Source organism: Propithecus coquereli, unplaced genomic scaffold (assembly GCF_000956105.1).
Source record: "Propithecus coquereli isolate 6110/MARCELLA unplaced genomic scaffold, Pcoq_1.0 Scaffold189, whole genome shotgun sequence".
Classification (NCBI taxonomy): Eukaryota; Metazoa; Chordata; class Mammalia; order Primates; family Indriidae; genus Propithecus; species Propithecus coquereli.
The window spans coordinates 739,016-760,369 of NW_012143745.1; the positions used below are offsets into that span (position 1 = coordinate 739,016).

At 44.3% G+C, this 21,354-nt stretch overlaps 1 protein-coding gene across 3 annotated transcripts in view; it reads right to left on the reverse strand.

Annotated features, from left to right (window-relative positions):
* FYN (FYN proto-oncogene, Src family tyrosine kinase) overlaps window positions 1–21,354 on the reverse strand; it is a 197,127-nt gene that overhangs the window by 14,904 nt on the left and 160,869 nt on the right. For all 3 annotated transcript variants that reach the window (XM_012642840.1, XM_012642839.1, XM_012642837.1), the window contains 3 exons: window positions 18,773–18,952; window positions 17,092–17,168; window positions 16,835–16,988 (listed from right to left, as the gene is read on the reverse strand). In XM_012642840.1, coding sequence (XP_012498294.1) covers window positions 16,835–16,988; window positions 17,092–17,168; window positions 18,773–18,952 — 411 coding nt within the window. The remainder of the gene's footprint in view (window positions 1–16,834; window positions 16,989–17,091; window positions 17,169–18,772; window positions 18,953–21,354) is intronic.

The following is a 21,354-nucleotide window of genomic DNA, read 5'->3' on the forward strand; positions in this document are numbered from 1 at the left end:
GCACTTTTGACAAAATAAACTTCTCTAAAGATAACTCATATTTTCCTTTTCAAGGTAGACAAAAATGATTAACTGAGGTTTCTACTGAAAAGAACTAATCGATGCTCAGTCTTCTGCTCATTTCATTACCTGTATTTTCCCTTATCTTGGTTTCCTACCTCTTGAGGGTACTAAACTATTGGCCCTGAAATGCAGCTCTAAAAGGCGTCGAGTTAACTGGGGATTTTTGCAGGGGTCTTTGCCAATGGTCATGCAGGTTGCACGCTGCAAAACCCTAGTCTGTGTGAACAGTGTCCCTAAGGTTGTCGAGGACAAGACCTGTCCAATCCCACAGGTGGCCCTGCTGGGAGCTGTTGCAATGGGCTCTCTCCTTGGGTGAAGTTAGGAAAGCTCAGGCACTGGGAAGGAAGGATCTCCTGGGTGTAAACACACCCTTCCCTTGAAAATGAAGTTCTGTCCCTCAGAGTTTTTTCCAGATGGCAGGTATAAAGTCAGGATCCAAGCTGTCTTCTAAACAGTATAGATTTGTAGAAAAATGGAGAAAATGTCAGGAGAAGTATACTACAATTAACTTGCTATTGTTATGTAACTACCTGATTCCCTCTGTGAAATTCTGTCTGGGAGCAGGATTCAGATACCAACACAACTTTCTCTCCTTTGCATTCTATTGGAGGAAATATAGCAAAATATGCAGGTAATAATCATCTATGTCACTGACCTTGAGCTTTGGAGCACACTGTAACACTCAGTGTACTTGTTCCATGTTTACATGAATTAAAAAAAGGAGTTGTCACTTTGTTTTTCATTTCTTACTGAGTTAGTTTAACAGTTTAGGATTCTTTTAAGCCAATACACAAAGGCCATAATATGTATGTATGGACTTGGAAGCATCTTTTCCATTGGATGTTTTCCAGGTACTGTTTGCAAATTTTACCAGTCTCTCAGGGTAAATTCATTGCTGAAACCTTGACTTGGTGTTGTCACCAGGCCGGTATCCCTGGGACCTCCAGGTAAGAGTCATTCAACTCCTGGGAACAGTTTATAAGACCAGTTAGCCTTAGGGTGAATCACTTCCTGGGGTGAGTAAATATACCAGTGTTTTCTTTTTTTCTTTTTCTCATTCTCACCATCCAAAGGAATACACCAGTGTTTTAAATAATTTCTTATACATATCCCGATCTTATTTGTCTAAATTCTGTCAAGATAAGAAATGAGTGGTCACAAGCTCTGAGTAACAACAGGGGACCTTAATCATTCCGTGGTTGCAATGACTATCTTGACGCCAGTGATGCCTGCATTTACATCACCAGATGAGACCTCTCTCTTGAGTTCCTGACTTGTGTAACCAATTTCCTCCTCAATGTCTCCACTGGGATGTCTCAAAAGGCTCCTTAAATACAATAGCCAAAATTTATCTTCCCCACAATTCGGCTTCTTTTTCAATCTTTGCTGCCTTTGCAAACCACCCAGTTGATGATGCCAGAATCCCGAGATTCATCCTCATCCGGGAGCTCTATTTTTCTGTCGCTGTGCAACTCAGATACCAGCACAGTGCCTGCCTGGAGGAGGAGCTCAATGCATCTTCACCAGATGCATTGAGCCTGGTGAATCTTCAGCCTCTCCTGCTTTGTCACCCTCCATTTCTATATAGAACCCATTAAATCCTGACTGTTTGATACTCTTGAATGTGTCTAGTTCTCTTCACCTTCTCTACCCTCACTCTAGTCCTCACGAGTTCAGCATCACCTGCCTGGACACGGGAGTAGCCTTCCAGCTCAATCTGTGTGCACGATCTGTCCCTACCTACTTCTACAGCCTCTTCTTGTCATCCCAGACTTGCCTTCCTCTGCTCCCCTCTTTACCCCACAACTCTCCATTGCCTCTCTTTGACTGCTTTGCAAATCTCAAGCTCCTGTCTGCTTCAGGGCCATAGGACAGGCTGTTCCTTTTGTCAAAACTCCCCGCCTCATGGCTAACTCCTATTCCTTTGCTCTTAGCCTAAGTATTACTCACACTGGGAACCTGTGCCTGATCACTAAAGACTGGGTTAGGTTTCCTAGTTCTCTGCTGCCAGAGCATCTTCCTCTTTGTTACTATTAAAGTACAATGAGTACATGAGTTGCCTGAAGTATGTGTCTCTCAATAGATGGATACCGTCCTTTAGTACTGGAGCTTGTCTTTCAGGATGACCACCGATCTCCAATACTGAGCCCAGTGCCCAGTGCACAGAAGGCATTTGATAAACAGGTGTTGAATGAATGAATGAGTAGCTAGACAGCTGACCAGCCCTTCCAGCCCTCCCTTTTAGGCTGAATAACCACAGTTCCTCACAGGGCTTATTATGAGCTCCCTGACCTCCTAGGAGACCTCTCCTTGTCCCTGGTGACACACTTGTGTCACTGTCTCCATCCCGATGCCCTCTTAAGGGTCTGCCAACTGCCAACTATGATGGAGAGCATCTGCCACTACACACTAAGGAAACTTAAAAACCCTCAGAAAACTCTACATTTTTACTGCCAAATGTGGTGTGTTCAGATCCCCTTTGGGTCTGAGTGATCTAAGTGAGGTAGAGGGGACCCCCGACTTTGCTCTGTGAGGAGAATGAGCATGTGCCACTGGGCTGCAGCAGAAAGACAAGGTGGCAAGAGGCCTCGGGAGTGTCTACAGAAAAAGAAAGTGGAAAATCCTTTTCTTGATAGACTGGGATGAAAGCAGGTGACTAGATACCACAGAGCCCTGGTCTTTCTCATTTCAAATAAGGCCAATAATCATCCACACTTCTAGTAAGAGAAAGAAGAGGGTTGTGGATTTATTATAAGTTTGTCCACAAAATCAACCACAAAAATCCCCACCACTGCTGGGCTAGTTTATTCTTTCTTCCTATCACAGATATTTCTGGAGTTTCCCCATGTGCCCAGCACTGTACTTGGTGCTGGAAGTACAACAGTGAGCACAACCTCTGGCTGTCCTGGAGCTGGAAGCTTAGTTTGAGGACGAGATAAAATAAATGAATGGCTACTATACATGTCAACTACCAGAAAGTGCTGTAAAGAATAATAAAATGAGGTACATGGATAGATTTTGTGGGGCTTTGCGAGCCGCACTAGGATTTTGGATTCCGTCCTAAGCGTGACGGGAAGCCACTGGGCTCACGAGCTGAAGTGCGATAACTTCCCACCTTGTTCTTTCTCGTCTTTAAAACATAGAAGATGAACACATTAGTACCTTGAGAATGATTTCTGATGAGACAGAATGGGAAAAGTATTTTGACTTTTCAAACTCTTAAGAAGCGTCATGACATTTCAAGGCCCACGGGTGTCTATCAGCAATTAGCAAAAGGGTAGCTTATGCTTCCATTGTCACTTCTGTCATGTTTATTTAACGAGTGGCTCTCTCACATTTGTGCTATTTTAGTGCACCGTCTCACATTTGAATAATACTAATAGTCTCAGGAACAAAGGAGTAAAACTTAGCATATTCCAACACTTTGTAAAGCTCAAATATTTGTATGAGAAATGGATTAATTATTTTTTCTGAGTTTATTCTTCCCTGATGTTCTTCCTTTCTTTCTAAGCATTTTGTTGGTCTCCACTGTCTTTTTCATACTCCCACTCTCTAATTGCAGGTGTCTTAGAGGGCTCAGTGTTCGGAGACTCTTCTCTTTCCATGTATTCCCTTAGGCAACACACCCTCTCTTATGACCAACCCTGCCCATCGCTACGTGAATGGGGCTGGACACACCATTCAGACATTGACTCTCATCTGAAGTCTTGGTTCCTTATTTCCAAATGTCTAAGGGACAAAGCTTCTGGGTGTTCTGTCTTTAACTCAAATATGGCAACTGCATATTTGCATTTATTTTTTCACCAAATTATCTTACTATGAGTAAGGTTATAAAGCTAGTTTTTACTTTAATATTCTAGGATAGAAATCGAATCTATTTTGTTACTATCATCTTTCTGGGGGTGAGATCACCATTCTGCCAGGCTTCAAGGTAAAAACCCTAAAAGCCACCTGGGACTGCTCTCTCCTGAAACCCCCAGATCTGGTCCATCACCAAGGTCTCTTGTTTTCCTCTTCAACATTTCTCAAATTTATCCTTTCCTTTTGAAGTTCACTGTCAAACTCTGACTTGGGTCTTTACCTCTGTTAAGTCCTCCTGGCTTCAGATCATTGTTCTTCCAACTATCACTTTAATTTTCAGGTTCCTAATGTCCCTCCCTCTCTAACCATACAGTTCATTCCCTACTGCATTAAGTCAAAATGCCCTACCTGGTTTTCAAAGACCCATATATCTATTTAACTTTGGTTCTTGCTACCCAAACATGTAGTTAATCTGGTTTAGTTTGCTTTCCTGTAACCTATACCCTGCACCTGGCAGGACTGTACGTGCTTCTTTCACATTAGCTTGTTCGAATGCCTTCTCTCCTTCCATCTGCTTAGCTAAAGCCTACTCAAGTCCCACCTCCTTTATGAAGTCATCTGTGATTTCTCCAGCCTTCCTCATCTCTCCAATGTACTTAGAGCCAAATGCTATAAACAACAGTTTAATGCTTGATAATAGTAGATAACACAATAGCTAAACATATATCGAGTGCTAAGTGTCAGGCATCATGTGAAGTGCTGTACACATATGAGGCAGATACCAGGAATAGTCCCGTTTTACAGATGAGAAAACCGAACACAGAGAGGAAAATGATGTGCCAAAGGATGTGTTAATGGTGGAATTGGAATTTGACCTGAAGGAGACTGGCACCAGAGCCCAAGCACTTAGACACTATACACTATTCTGCCATGTCCATGTCTCCTCCATGTCTCTCTATGAGTTCTTACACGTGCTATTTTTTAAATCTCCTTAAGTAGAATGTAAATCCTTTGTGGCTGGAGACCAAGTTTTAGACTATACTTATGTTTCTCCATAGTAACTTGCCTAAGACTGGTTAAACAGCAACTGCTCAATAAATGCTTCAACTGGCTAAAGGGTCAACCCAGGCAGCAATTCATCCAACACACTAATGGCCAAAGAAATTCTCTCCTTTTACACAGACTTATTCAAACTAAACACAAAGAGTGACAATATGGTGGTGTAACAAAATAATACTTCTTCCACTTTCAAGAGTTAGAGGAATAGAATCTTCCTTTCATACTCTAGGACAGCCTGATTGAATGCTCTGGATTTTTAAGTGAAAGCAGGATGACTGGCCACATTCATTATGTCAGGATGGCCCATCTCAAACCCCAAGTCACATTCTAGTTAATGAGGTCCCTCTATTCCCGGTGGCCAGGGAATCTGCTTTTCACTTCTGCCTCAAATACAAACAGTTCTTTTTTTTTTTTTTTTGAGACAAAATCTCACTCTGTTGCCCTGGCTAGAGTGAGTGCTGTGGCGTTAGCCTAGCTCACAGCAACCTCAAACTCCTGGGCTCAAGTGATCCTGCTGCCTCAGCCTCCCGAGTAGCTAGGACTACAGACATGCGCCACCATGCCCGCAAACAGTTCTTAATTGATTCAGTTACTTCCTGCACTTCACGCATTAAGACGATGGCAGTGGCATTTCAAATGCTCACGTGAAGACTGCAGATACTTTTGCTCCCGAGTCCACCTGTGCTAAGTGTACATAAGTTGGCTGGGAAACAGGGCGTGCACGCTTTTCAGTGACAATGCAAAGAGGCCCAACTGTGGGCTGAGCTGTGATTGAGTGGCTGCCTGTGGAAGGGCCTGCATGATCATTTAGGAAAGTGGCTCCAGAGTCAGGCAGCCCTGGGCTTGCGTGCGCGATTTGCTGGGTAACTATTTAAAACCTCCCCAAGTCTCAGTCTCCTCGTCTGTAAACTGGAGGTGATAACCTCATGAAGTTGTGGTGAGAGTTATAATAGATGTTAATATAAAGCGCTCAGTACAGCATCTGGCACCTGGTAATAGCTAAATCAACACCAGCATTTATTTTATTTGGATAGAAATGCAAAGGTGCTGAGTTGCACTGGCAAGTGACCACAAAGCTCCAGGCCATCAGCAATGCCAAAGCTCTCCAAGCTTCAAGAGAGGGAAAGAGGTTGAAGAAAACCCAATACACTCACCAATCAATCGTTGAAAATTTATTGAGTGTCCATTAAGTCTCCAGCATGGTGTGAGGCACTTCTGGGAAAACCAAGCAAGGCTACTTCTGGCCCTCGGAGTTTCCAGGCAGCTGTACAGAGCTCATAGGCAAACCCAAGACAGAACTAAACTATGGCGTGGGCTTTAGGAAGAAGAGTGCTCAGAAGAGAGAGGAAAAGAGGATGTGAATAGGGAATGAGGACTCCAGGGAGAGGTGGCCACACTGAAATGATGCAGTGTGTCCCTGAGGTAGGGAGGGTCAGGGTAGGGGCCTGGGCCCAACTCACCTCCTGGCTCTTAGTGGGAAGCTAGACTGACAAGTTTTTTTTCCCCCTGGTCCCCAGGCCAATTCCACAGCCTTGTTTCAGAGAATATTCCCTCTGGCTGAAAAACTGGGCCAAGGAGGAAAAGGTGAAGCCAGTCAGAATAAAAGAAGCCAAATCCTTCCTACAGAGAATACAAGCTGTACTCTAATTGCATTTCAAGGAGAAGTGGCTTTAGCTTCAACAATAGACACTTTTTCTGAACCAAAGAGCCACCCAGAGTCCTTTTTGATTATGAAGCCACAAACTCTGCAAATTATTATTTACAATATTTAATAATGTGCAACTTTAAAGTTATCCTGGGGAATAAAAGAAAAGAAATCACGAGCTATGCCAATAACAGGAAGTTGGTTGCATGGGGGGAGGTGAGAGGCGGGACTAGGACAGGATATCCTGCGAAGGAAGCAAAATCAAAGCTGACCTGACCTGGAGCTTTGTGGTTATTCAAACCAAACAATGATTTCAAACCCAGTGAAACTTGGCACAACAAAACTCAGATTTTCCACACTAGGCCAAGGGAATGACTTTCAGATTTTTCCCAAATGCTTCTGAAGTAAGTCAACTGTGTGTTTTCCAGTCATCCCTGGTGACATATTCTGTCGAAATTTCTACTATAAGTTTATAAGTTTTAGCCCCAAGTTTATAAAATAAAAATAAATGAAAAGTAAATGGTACAATGGGTTGGGATGATATTCCATTTGAGATTTCAGCATAACAGTGGGCAGGGAGTTTGGGAAGGAAGGAGACAGGGAGTAAGGAGGAGTGCTGTCCCACTGGGGATGTGGGTGGAGGAAGAACAAAGTTAAGCCAAGGAAGACAAGCACCTAGGACCAGAAGCTGAACCTGAACATGTTACAAAGACAAGGTTGGTTAACTAGGCAAAGACCCAAGTCTCGTTGGGTTGACTCCATGGATGGAATATTCAGGTTGAGAGGGGTGAAAGGTCCATCAGTGTGTACTAAAAACATAACCCAGGACAACTAGAGGACAGAGGGGCATAGAATTGGCTACCAGGGAGAATGGGGATGAGGCTGGAGTCCAGGCGTTAACCCTGGGGTCTTGCCGTCAAAAGGACCGGCAAGACGATGAACTGTGGAAGGGCATGAGACCTTCCATGGAGGCTGTGACGTTCCTCCTAAATACCTATGGGGGACACAGAGGTGAAGGGAGGGCACCCTGGGCTGCTTGCCTTTCCCCATCACCCTCCTTGCAGTGGTGACCAATGACAACCCAGGACAATTCTCAGGGGCAACACGGAAGTACAGAATAAAATTAATGAGCATCTCCTGAAATCATGGGTGTTTGATCCCTTTTACTCTTAGGAGGGAAATCTGAGAACCACCAAGGGGACCTTCCCTGATGCACAGACCGTGTTATTTAAGTGGTTGCCTTGGATGGACCTGGGGAAAGGAGGAACACTGTTTGCTATTCTAGAACACTGAGGCTCTGAATAATTCTAATTAACCTTCCAGCTTTCCAAGAGCCAAAGAGGACGCAGAATCAGAATAAAAATTCTGATTCACAGCCTCAATCGGATAAATACCACATCTGTGGACCTCTGATCCAGAACAAAAGACAAGAAAGCTGCGTGCAGAGCTCTGTAACCATCTGCGTGCTGCTGCTCAGGGTGGTGAGAACTCACCTGAGTCATAAATAGATGTCTGGGAGGCAGCTCAACGTAGAAATGATTCCAAGAACCCAGACACCTCTGGAAGGGGTAGTGGCCCAAGTCAGTCTGACTTCATAGCACACAGCGTGCCAGCAGCCAGGACAACCCTGGGTTTGGGGATACTGCTTGGGAACAGTTGGAAGTCATGCTGGGGCTTGACTGGCAGTTCAGAAGAAAACGAAGGATGAGAGCATATTCGGGAGGCAAGCACCACTTTGGGGTAGCTTTTTTAAACTACTCCCCGTCAATCTGGCACAGTGCCCGTGCCATGGGACCTCCACTGGGGAGACCAGAGAGATGATGCTGAGCACCCTCTTTTGCTGGAGGAAATGGAAGCTTCAAAACTCGGGCAGTTTTCATATGCATTGCCTGTCTCTGATTATCCAGATGATGCAAATGCAGGAGTTCTTTTTGCCAGCAAAGCAAGACAAGGAAGCCAAATGACATTTTTGATGTTTGATGGCAGCCTGTAGTTCCTATTTACACACTTTAAAATCACAGAGGGTGACCATCTGCTTCCTTCTTAATGATTACCAAGAAATCATGAAAGTGAAATGGGCAAACCGAGGACTTTGCTCTTGACCATTCAAAAACCACCACCTAAGTAAGGCTCTGCCCAAAACAGCACAAAGGAAATGAGATAAAGAAGCACAGATAAAGAAGAAGCAAAATCAAAGAAGCTGGCTCCAACTTGGGGCAGAGTCAGAGAGCTGCCCGAGGGTGGAAGTGGAGGAAATGAGTCTCATCTCCTTCCCCCAAACAGTTTCAATCTTAACAGAGAGACTGGAGTAGGACAGGGTGATTTAAAGTTCCCTTTCTTTTAATTTGAATCTTTGGATTTTAACACATTCTTTCTAGGAGGAAAATGGATGCGCTGTACGATTCATCTCCATTTCCCCGCCAGTCTGACCTGCTCCCCCTGACTATTAATCTGGGCCCCGAAGCTCCACGGTGGCTCAGCAGATAAACAAAGCAGTCCCTCCCAGAAATGCGGTGGAATCAGGAGCTTTAAGTGATAGAATACAAATGAAGGAGCTTTTCTGCCTAGTGACTGAAGTGTACTGAACTCGGGATCTGGGAAGCCTGATTGCAAGCAGCATGGTTCAGGCATGCAACTCAGCTCAGCGGGAAAGACATGTCTGACCTCTTTGGAGGGCAGGGCATTCTGCAGGGGATGTCCCTGTCCCCCCGGCCTCTCCCCAGACAGCAGGCAGGATGATAAACTCCCAACATGGGCACGGGGGTGTGGTCTGGTCATTTCATGGCGGCAATAGAACTAGGAACTAAGGAGTTTCCTGCTCAGTACTTAAAACAATGGCTTGCATTTGAAAGGGTTTGCTTTGTGTCAAAGGATGGTTTGCTTCTCTAGCAGGGGAAGAATTAGATTAAATTCAATAATTAAAAGAGTTTTTTTTCCCCTTCCCTCCCCTGACATTTGCTGTTCAGGTCACAGCGCACTGTGAGGGAACGGCAATGCTGCTGTTGACAGAGAACAAGAAATTCATGTGCTGACGGGGGCAGAGGGAGGGCATCTCATGGCGAGATCAGCCTTGATCTGCCACCGGATTACAGGGGCTTCAGAAGCGGCTGATTAATAATTCTGCAGGAGCCCTTGAGCTGCAAAGCTGGTGCTCTGAGTCTAATAATCCCCAGTCTTTGTAATACAAAGGAAGGACAGGAATTCACAGCTCTGAATTGTGAAATTCAAAATTTAAAAGAAACAGGGATCCACTTCTTCCTGACTGTGTTTGTCAACCTAGCTGCCTGCTTGTTTGTGTTAAATGGCTACTGTGCTTTTTGAATCTAAAATCTGATTATATTTAATTAGTACAGGCATCTGGGATTTCTAATACACAAAGAGTTATTAAAGTAACAAATCTTTCTAAAATATGTTCTCTATGAAAGAATGTGTTAATTTATGCAGTAACAATTTTTTAACATGAAATAATTAACATGAAAACTGCAACAATTAGGAATTCTTCGTAGTCTAATTTATACGCGAATTTTCCTCCAGACAATAATCTATTCAATTTAAACCCTCAATACTGGGAACATTTGAACAGAAGCATTTTTCTTCTTCTATTTAATACATAAACCTAAACTCACAGCAGTCATATACAAAGATCGGAATGTTCCTATTTCTACATACATTCCAAAAATCCAAAGATTATCCTGCCTTGATGTTTGCTTCCTCAGCAATGATTCCAGTATCATTAATTTAGAACTTAAAAACAAACAAACAAACCAAGCAAAACCACAGAGCAACTCCATGTCTTGTCCTTCAAGATGACTCCAATCAGGAGGGAGGGTTATAGAGTCAGATCTTCCAGGTGGGAGGAGCCCTGGTGGGAATGGGTCAGGAAAACCCAAAGTGGCACTTGTGTGTGTGTGTGTGTGAGCATACACAGAGATTGGCACCCATTGGATCAATAATAACATTACTATTACTACAACTACCAACTGCAACTATCAGCTTAGCGTTTGCTTTGTGCTATGCACTTTATGGCTATTCCCAGGGAAACCACACAATTCTATGACATAAGTAACTGCTATTCCTGTTTTCAAGAAGGAAATAAAGGCTCAGGGAGATTAAGTAACTTGTCCAAGATCTCACATAGAATTAGCAGCAATGCTACGATTCACACCAAGATAATTCGATTTTATCCGTGCTCTTAACCAAGGGAGGGCCTGTCATCTTTGGGAGGGGTGGGGTGGGTACGGGAGGAAGAGAAGAATTCTGGCTATCCAAAGACACCAAGCAAAGTGCTGCTGGGAGGAGCTGGCAGGAGTGAATAATGCCAACAGTTTCTAATTGTCTCCTCTAATCCTTATAACCACCAGAGAGGTAACCAACCACAATCCTATTTTGCAGATGAGAAAGCTGAGGCTCAGAGAGGCCAGAGCTTATGCTCTGGGAATATGGTAGAGTCAGGATTTGAACACAGGCTTATTTAGCTCCAAAGCTCTATGCTTCCCACTACTCAAAGACAACCTTGCAATGTGCAGGGAATATTGATGTTAACAAACAAGCTTTTCTGGAGGTTCCTGCAGCCTGATTCCCAGGGGGAGCTGTGCACATTGCTTAGAGAGCAGGAGGCATGGCTGGGAAGAGCGTGGAGAGGGGTTGGTGACCTAGGCTATTTCCATTGCTGTAAACAAAGATTCATTAAATACCTATTCTGTGCTCTGTGTTCATGAGGGCCTGTTGCTGGTCTTTAAGCCAAATCTCTTCTACAGAGAAGCAGTTAAGACTGATGCGCAGACACTCAGGAGAACTGCTACAATAGTGCTCATGCACATACACGTGATTGCACCCGCACTGCACGTGTTGATGTGTGCAAGCACACGCGTCAGTGAATTGCTGAGAATGCCCCCCTGATCCTCAGACTTGACAAGACTAAAAACAACACAGGCAGCATGGAGGCAGGGCTAGTTCACAACAGAAAAGGCCAACAGGAGAAACAGACCAAGTCTGCCGGAGAGGACGGCAGTGGACAGCTGACTCCCAGCTGTGTTCAGTGTGGAGGTCCCTTGGGGCACGCAGTTGATATCTACGTGGCGACTGCTCAGATAAATAGACTGGCCCAGCCTATAAAGTAACGAAATAGTATTTTTTTTTTCTTGAAAGATTGACTCTTTCTTTTCTATTGATTACTAAGTCTTTCTCTTTAAAAATGTTTTAGGTAATAAAGACCCTTTTCAAGGAAAGTACATGTCAAACACAAAAGCTGAGGTTATAAAAACGGGCTCACGAGGCTGCCTCGCTAGTAGCCTGGCAAAGCACAACACTGGTAACCGACACAGTAACTGCGTGGTCTCCCTTTAAAGATACGGCCACCAAATCTGTTAGGCAGTAACAACAATTGCTAACCTGGGCTTGCCCTGTGACTAGCGATTCCACCTGCTAACATGCTCCCGAGATATGAGGACACGTGTGCACCACCACAGCTGGTTTATAATGGCTCCAAATTGCAAATAGCCCCAAAGGTTCATCCAGTAGAACGGATAAACTGTGACAGTGTGTACAGTAGAATACTTCCCAGCCAGGAAAAGGAAAGGGCTACTGTTACATGCAGCAACATGGATGAACCTCACAGACACCATGATGGGAAAGAAGCCAGACAGAAGTGTCACACTAAATGATTACCGTGTGTGAAGCTCACTTACAGGCAAAACTAACTTACGGTGACAGAAGAAAATAGAAGCTACCTCGGAGGTGGTCACTGACTGCGGGTGGGAATGAGGGGGTCTTCTGGGCTGCATCCTCATCTGTGGGTGGTTTCAGGGGCACATACATATGTAGAAACTGAGTTGTACAATGCAGATTTCTTCATTTTACTGTATGTATGTTATGACTCAATAAAAAATAAAGTACCCACAAATGGGAGATTCTTACACATAAGCCAGGTCTATCCGAACTCGTGAGGTTTAAATCAACATTAGTCAGCACTGAGTTGCCTGAAAGCTTGTGAGAAAAAACATGAGGCTATGAAGAATTCTCCCGCTGCCTCTCGTCTGCCTGTGCCAGCTTAGAAGGAAAGAATGGCCGCAGGGGCTGTGAATCTCAGGACGCAAGGCTTGGTGACATCCACCTATGCCAGTGGTACAGGACAAAGGCATGGTGTGGACGTGTGAGGACGACAGGAGGGACAGCAGATCCTGGTGGCCCGCGGGGATGATTCTGGGAAGAAGGTGCAGTGCTGGGGCAGGCAGGTGGCGGTGATCAGACCTCGGGAGGGCTGGGAGGCAACGGACCACACTGTGGCAATGGGACCAGGTGACTGACTTCTCTGGGCTTGGATGCACCATCACAACAACCTCAAGGTCACCAAGTCCAAAACCAAACTCATTCTCTTTCTCTGAAAATAAGATCTCCCCAACTCACTCACTTCTGTCATTGGAACTCCATTCTCATGATTACTAGCACTTGACTACTTGGGAATTATCTCCGATTCCTCTCTCCCTTTCCAGAACAGTGTCTGGGCCTTTACACTGTATCTACAGTGCACTCACTCATTTATTTATTCCCCAAGAACTTAGTCTTGAACCAGATATAATAATAGGAACGGTAACATTTATTCACCACTCTCTATGTGCTAGGGCTAAAAACTCTACCTGCATTGTTTCACTTAATCTTTGCAAAAATACACAGAGCAGTTAGAATGCATTTCTGTCTAACAGATATGTACACTGGGGCATGGGAAAGTTAAATAATGTGCCCAAGGCCCCAGGTGAGTAGGTGGTAGAGCTGGATTTCGGCTCTGTCTGACGTTGACGATGCTCTAGTGCGTTCCTCCTCAGGCTTGCTGACTGCACCTGTGCGGTCTTAGGCGTCGTCCTATCAGTAGCTCCTAGCAGAGTCCCTTTCCTAGACAAGGCACTCATCACTGAGGCTGGCAATATTTAGAGACCCTGACTGGGCAGAATTTACCAAAGAGCTTATGACTAAAGACGAACTATCTGCTATAATCGAGTGAGGTGCATAGGAAATAGAGAATGAGCAATCCCAAATAATTTCCAGTTGCTTCTAGAATGCTGTCATCAGAGGCCCAACCCTCACAGGCTCTGGGCCTGGTCCTGACCTCCTGCTTGACCCTGGGCTTCTGCTCTGTCCAGTGGTAGATGGGGGGTGGGGTGGGACGGTAGGCAGGACCATGTAACACAGCTCCAAATTCCAATGCTGCCTATACCCTGTGCAATGCCACCTCGCCCACCCAGGGGGGTGACAGACATTTCAGTACACCCTGAGATGGGAAACTCACAACTGTTTTGAAAACAACTGTCATTCGCAGTCTTAAAATATCTGTGTTTGGCACACATTTCTGAACACTGCCCGCACTCCCACAATCACGATGCAGCATGGCTGTGGCCTGCGGGTCACATAAAATCCGACGTGCAAATATTATTAGGCACGTGGACCAGCTGTCTGGAGGAGCCGATTAATCCCCAGCAGAAACTCCGGCGTGCAGCGCGCATGCCATCTGCAGCGGACACACAGATACACACCAGGCTCCTTCAGCCTCGTAAAGAGGCCAGGGCAGGGCAGACCCTCGGGACGAATTTTATAAACAGCTAAGTTGTCCCAGAGCTGGAAAGTGAAGGTCTGTTCAACTCCGTCACACACACGCACATTAGAAGCTGCCCCTTAAAAATTTCCCATAAAATAAAGGGGAAAAGGGACTTATGACTAATCCTCTCCATTTTTATTTTTTCCTTTAATCACTGTCCTGATGAGAGACAGTCAGCACAGTGTGAGGGTGGATGTAGAAGGGCCGGCCCTGTGTGGATTCAAACCCTGGCTCTGCCATTCTACCAGCTGCGTGACTTTGTTCGAGTCCCTCACCCCTCTGAGTCTATGTACATCCCTCCGCGATCTCACATTTCCCCTCTCAACCTGGCACTCGGAAGGTCTATAAATGCCCCTGGCCCTTTCCTTGCTCTGTGGCAGGAGAGCATTTCTTTTATTCTCCTTGGACATCCTGGGACCTCACAGGCTTTGTTTTCTTCCCCCAGCGCAGTGCTCCGGCTCATTTACTTCTCATTTATCTCTTTCCAGTGTTTGGCACGGATTTGAAGATGTTTGGAAAGGGAAGAAAGAAGAAAAAAACCAAGTTTTAGGAAGGAAGGAGGGGACCCTCTACTTGGAAATGAAGTAAGGAACCACGGTACACAGGTGTGAGGCTGGTCCTCGGAGAGGACTGCAGACAGCAGTGGGGGCGCGATGGTGGGGTGCGGAGGCGACTGAAGGGCGATCGGGACCATGGTGAGCGGGAAGGCTTCCGGCCAGAGCTGAGGGTGGCAGCCTGGGCCTGGCTCCAGAGCAGCAGCTTGATGGGGGAGAACCCGCGAGGACGCCAATCACCCAGGGCCACAGCCTGGGGACTTCACTCCAGTGAAGGAGGCATGAACTAAACACCCAGGCCCTGTCGAGAGCCCCCTGCTGACGTCCTCTGCCTCCTGGCCCTGTAAGCGGCTTGTTTATCGACGGCTCATGGGTGTCAACCACAAACCCTGTACAGTCCGAAGTCCAGGCAAAGGGGAGAAATTCTACTCACACACAGAAGGGCACTCGCACGACTCCGTTCCAGCCCTTCCCTAAATCAAATATTCATGTCCCAGCACCTCTGCCCACTCTCCTGAGTGTGAGGAGCCGGGATCTGACAGACTCGCCTCAGGGTGAACTCCACAGTCGGGGCCAGGGCTCAGATCCACTGGCACGCGGGTCCTCTCGGCTCACCTTGCCTCGAAATCACGTCCACATCCCTCTCTGGACTGCCAGTGCCAATCAAAGCTGCAGCGTGCCTTTGATTAGCGACACGGCACGCCATCTGGCCCAGCACCGGGGTGTGTGCATGATGCACGGGCATGCTCGCCGTGTGGGCATTTGGCTCCAGAACAAGAACTGCCACGTGTTGGGGAAACTCAAATAGCTGAGCTGTCTGAACGACATGTAATTTAGCATTTGGACAGTATCTGTACCAGCCAGGGTCTGAGTTTAACGTTTTCCTTCATCGCTTGAAACTGCTGACAATGTTTCCATTCTGAGTCAAAGAAAAGAAGGGAAGAATTGGCATGAAAGAATCAAAAGGAGGAGGAGGAAGAAGAAAGGGAGAACTCCAGAGACGGCTAGAACTCAGCAGAAAGCACCACCCCGTAGTATACTCTAGTCACTCCTCAGCATGACTGGGCTTTGGTTAAAGACAGCAGTGAAAGCTGCCCCCTTCCCCCCGTTACAAGCATTATATTCTTACACGAGGAGCCTGCATTCAATTGCAAAAGGCATACTTCATTCCATACTTTTCACACTTTTGCCTGGTGACTGCTACGTGAAGATCCAGGAAAATATCCCTGGGAATTCCTTCCTGGTATCTGGCGCTGTAATAGCACCTGCAAAGCTGCCCCACTGGAGTGGCTGCTGGGTTGGGATGTATTTTACTTAAAGGCTAATGTCTATCAATTTTTGCAGGGAGTGGGGTGGAGGGAGATGATGCAAGGGGCTTTCCGAGCGCCCATGCTGTTATCTCCCGCGGTCTCTCTAGATCCTCTTTCCACCCCCTTCTCCCTGCTCTGGACCCATAAGGACCATCACTGGCTCCTCTGGCCTCTGGCTTCTGGCTGTGTTTGGCGGAGACGGGAAGCAGGCTGAAGAGTGAGGTTGGGCGTGAGTCCCCAGAAGGCCCCACTGCCCCTCTCTGCAGAGGAGGACTCTCCACACAGCTGCCCGTTCTGACTTCTGGTGCCCACTCTCTGTCCCCTGCTGTTATGAGCTCTGAGCTACTGCACTGTGCCCTGTTGGCTTTCCTGGACCCTGCCTGTACTTCTGTAAAAAACTCCTTTATTAAATTCTCCAATTTGAGCATGCTTTCTGTTTTCTGCTGGGACTTTGGCCGACTGACTGATGAGCTGTAATTTGACTGATCCCTTGCCCTTCCCCAGCCCTCTTTCTCCAAAAGCAGAGTATCTCAGGCATGGACGCTGTGAGGAGGGCACCATGAGCCAGGAGGACCACAGCAGTGGACCCACCCGCTCACCAAAATGCAATATCTCATCCACCTACTGTGCCCACTATAGTTGCCCACACACAGAGCTGTCAAATTCCTGCCAGATCAAGGAGCAAAAACCCAGCTGAAGAATGACATTTCCAGTGTTTTCCGGAAGAAGGGAAGGGAAGGGGGAAGGAAGGGTCGTGCAGTAAGCAACTGATCTGAAGGATGTGATCACAAGCTGTTGCCATTCAAGTGCCCACCTTGTCTTGCTGTGTACTCATTGTCTTCGATCAACCGGGCCAATCCAAAGTCAGCAATCTTGCATATTAGTCCATTCCCCACTAGAATGTTTGCCGATCGCAGATCTCTGTGGATATAATTCATGCGCTCGATATAAGCCATTCCTGCAGCAACCTGTGGAAACCCAGGGAACAGGGCTCATATGTTATACCATGACCGGATGCATTTGTGCACTGTTAAATCTACAGCACAAATCAGGGTACCCCACAGGGCCTACCTGTGCTGCCATGTCCACAAGATTTGGTAATTTCAGAGCTCTTCCTTCTCCATCTTTTAAGAAATCAAGTAAACTTCCTACGAACAAAACATAAAACCATTTCAATTTACTTTGAAAGATAAAAGTTCCCAACAGAGGGCTATATTCTTTTTTTTTTTTTATTAGAAGTGATAAGGTAGTTGAATGAAATAATGCCATCAATGGGAAAAAAAAGGTTTATATAAAAACCAGAATAGAAAAAATTCTATGCATTGAAAAGCAACAGCTTTAGTTTTTAAAAATAAACAGTACTGATTCCATTTCTAAGGACAACAACAAGAATTTGATAAAACTGGAAGAAATGGAACTTAATCTCCCTGTACGTTTAAGAGGAACACGTGAAGAACTGCACCACTTGTCTCATCCCCCAGGCAGCCCACACAAAGGACTGATATGGGGAGAAAGCAACCTAGCTGAATGTCTGAAACTGTGGTCCCAGGACCAGCTGCAACAGCATTATCAGGGAACCTGTTAGAAATGCAAATTCTCGGGGCCCAACCCAGCTGTACTGGATCAGAAACTCTGAAGTTTGGGTCCAGAAACCTGTGTTTTTAAGAAGCCCTCTAGGTGATTCTAATACAAGGTAAAGTTTGCGATCTCTGGCTTGGTTCATTTACAGATTTTAAATCAAGACAAGGATATCTGAGGAATATGGGCGGGGCAGATAGTTCCCCTAATTAGATCGTAGCCAGCCAAGCCTTAAATCAGACATCATCTGAAACAAAACAGCTGGAGCTTCAGAGCCACTATTCTAACACAGCCCAAGGAGGCTTAGAACTGACACCAAGGCAGAAATAATCATTTGCAGAAGCTGGAGGCTCACGATGGTCATCAGTGATATTTCATGCTTTAATCACAAAGTTATTTACAAAATAACCCCAGATACAAAGAAGAAATAATCTGCCAGGAAAAAATTCCAATTATATTTTAAAAGAAAGTACGTTGAAAAGAAAAATTACAATGGCATCCTCTGATGTGCAATGCATTGCCTTTTAAGGCTGTTTTTTGTTTGGTTTGTCTATTTTTCCAAAACAAAGTGATCTTTAGCCTTACCCCCAACAATATTGGTTTGATTAAAAAGACAGAGAGAGAGAGAGAGAATATGAGAATAAAATGTGCTGTTTAAAAGCATGTCATTTATTTTCCGAAACTCTGTGCTTGACAGAGAAAAAAAAAGTATGTCATTTAATCATCTCATGTTTAAGAAGAGAGCTGGAAAAAAATAAGATGTTGAAATGATGAAGACTAAACTTAGTCCAGAAACCAGCATCTGATATTAATTGTTTAACCCTGCAAAAAGGAAATTTAACAAAAGCCACCACATTCAAAATAACAGCAAACTATCATAGCCCTCTGTATCACCCTTGATATTAAACATGAATGTTTTAATTATGGAGAAGAGCTTGAATTTCTGATATGTGAAACATGCAAAAGGTACTGCATTTCGTAAGGATGTGGGGGGCAAACTCAAGGTTAGTCTGTTTTTAAAATGTTTTCATTAATAAGCACACGACTGGCGCTTCCTGATGGGGATACTTGACTCATGCAGAAACCAGGAGACAAGCAAGGCAGCTCCATTTCTCTCCCCGAAACAACCCTTATAAGGCTCTGTGGGGTGGAGACAGGAGGGGTGCCACCCGACCTTTATTCATATACTCGGTGACGATGTAGATGGGCTCCTCCGACACCACCGCGTAGAGCTGGACCAGCTTGTCGTGCTTCAACTTCTTCATGATCTGTGCTTCCTCGAGGAAGGATTCAGGGGACATTGTGCCTGGTTTAAGAGTCTTTATGGCTACTTTTGTGTTTCCATTCCAGGTACCTACAAACATCCCACAATAGCACGTCAAACCAAAGATCCTCTTTCGATGGGAGAAAAAAAAGTCTTTGACCAATAGTTACTTGCATAAAGTTAGATTTTAAGTTTAAAGAAACTTAATATGGTTTTTGTTGAAGATGGTCAACTGCAAGGACTCTGTCAAGTATTTCAACAGGAAAAATGTGTCTATTTATGGCTATGGCCATATTAAGCTTTATCATCCATTTGATTTTTTTCTTATTTTGAAATATATCGCTCTTTTTATGGCTCAGTCATATGGTTACAAATTTATACCAAACACTCTGAACCTCCGTTTATAGTGACGGAAGTCCAGGGGTTAGAACAGTCCTGGCCATGGTGACGTGAGCCTGTACTCCTAGCTCCTGGGAGGCCACGGTGGGAGGATTGCTTGAACCTAGGAGTTCAAGACTGCAATGAGGTATGACAGTGCCACTGCACTCCAGCCTGGGTGACAAAGTGAGACCCCCATCTCTTAAAATAAAAAAAACAAAAAACAGACCTGGCCATCCAATAGCCATCCCTTAGGTAGTGAGAATGGAAGAAACTGGATTAAGTTTATGCAGTGTGCCATTTAAAAAAATACGGTGACACTGAGGATGTTTGGGAATTACTTCTAGATTTTCAATTGTCTGCAATGGATGAGTGACTTCACTGAGTCCTTGCACAGTTGAGCCTTGCATGCTGATAAGCACTGGCAAGGGGTACACGGTCTCCTTGCCAATACTTAGCCAGGTAAGGCAAACTCCTCAGGTTTCCTGATGGTCAACCACAAGAACAATGGCTTCTATCAAACCAACTGGGAAAATCAGACAGCAGCAACAAGGGAACAGAAATATTTAAAGTTAAGATGTTAAAAAAATTCTAGCAGATTTGAAGGCACTGCCTGGTTTATGATCATCATCAGTTACTTCATCTGCAAAATATAGGAATGGAACTGGATTACCTTTGGTGTCTCTTTCATTAAACAAAACCAAACCTAGGTTCTATGTGTGTTCCATTATCAGTTCTCTGACTTTGAATAATAACTTTATAAGGGGAAAAGTAATATACTAATTTAGATTATGTTATTTTTCTATTTGAAAAAGAAGACTGGTTTAAATTAAGATTTATTTTTATATTTAATATAATTGATTTTAGAATTTAAGAATTCTGTAAGTTGGAGCAATTCTTGTTATCCTATTAAAAACATGGTTCATATAATTATAATATACAACCTACAAAAATAGAAATTATGAAAAAAACAAGTGGTTCACTTAAATCTCATAAAATATCTGCCCACTATGTATACATGGGAAATTTGAAAATTTATAAGTAATCTTTGCTATTTAAGTGTTGGCACCCCAAAATTTTAAATCCAGTGAGGTCTTCCTCACTAACCACCACCTGGTTAATTACATAGACAACCATTCCAATTGTGATGGGCATGTTGTTTTACATTTAGTAGGAAATAAAATGTTAATGGTATGTGTAATGATTTAAAGTTGATAATTGTAAAGTTTGAAAAAGTTTTTTGTAGAGTCCACTTCATCTTGATTGTGTGAGTGGTTTGATTAACACATTAACTGCCATGTATTTAACTCATGCTAGTTTTGAGCCCAGGGCCTCGTGAAGCATATGAAGATTCAAATCTCTGAAACAAATTCAATTAAGTAGTCGTGAGTCACATACAACTTAATTGGTGTGCAGTGTAAAAACTGATTTTAGTGCTATGTGAGTTGCATGTAATTCACACACAGAAAACAATAAAAAATAACAAATTTTTCATTAAATTAGAAATCGCTTTGTTTTCCAAGTTTTCATTCTATTTTCATAAAACACTGTGGCTCCAGGGAAAAATTTTGTTTTCTAGTATGGCAACCAATGTGGTAAAATGTTTAGGACCTACAACTTCATCATAAATTAGGTGGATGAGGGAGAAGAAAGTCATATAAATATATTTTACAATACTTGAGATAAAGTCCAGAGAGAGCTGGACACAATAATGTGGATTCCTTATTATAATAGCTAATATATACACATATATGTGTATGTCCAAGTGCATATCTATTATCTATCTGTCTAGTACTTACCACATGCCAGACCCTGTTTTAAGTGCTTTAATTGAACTTTTAATGCAGACCACACCTAAAGACCTATATATACTCACACATAGCAATAGTTACCTATCTATATTGTTTTTAATGGACTCTAAGGAAGGAGGAAGGATTCCATAAGCATCAATATTGTCTTATGAGAGATGTTTTTGGGTGGGGCCTAAGTCCTGGATTGTCTCTAAGCAAAGCTGCAACTGACCCAAAAGGGTTAATAAGGCAATTTCAAGGGCCCAGTGCAGTCAGTCTTCTCAATGACACCAAATAAAGAGAAGTGTGCATGTTTACTAAATA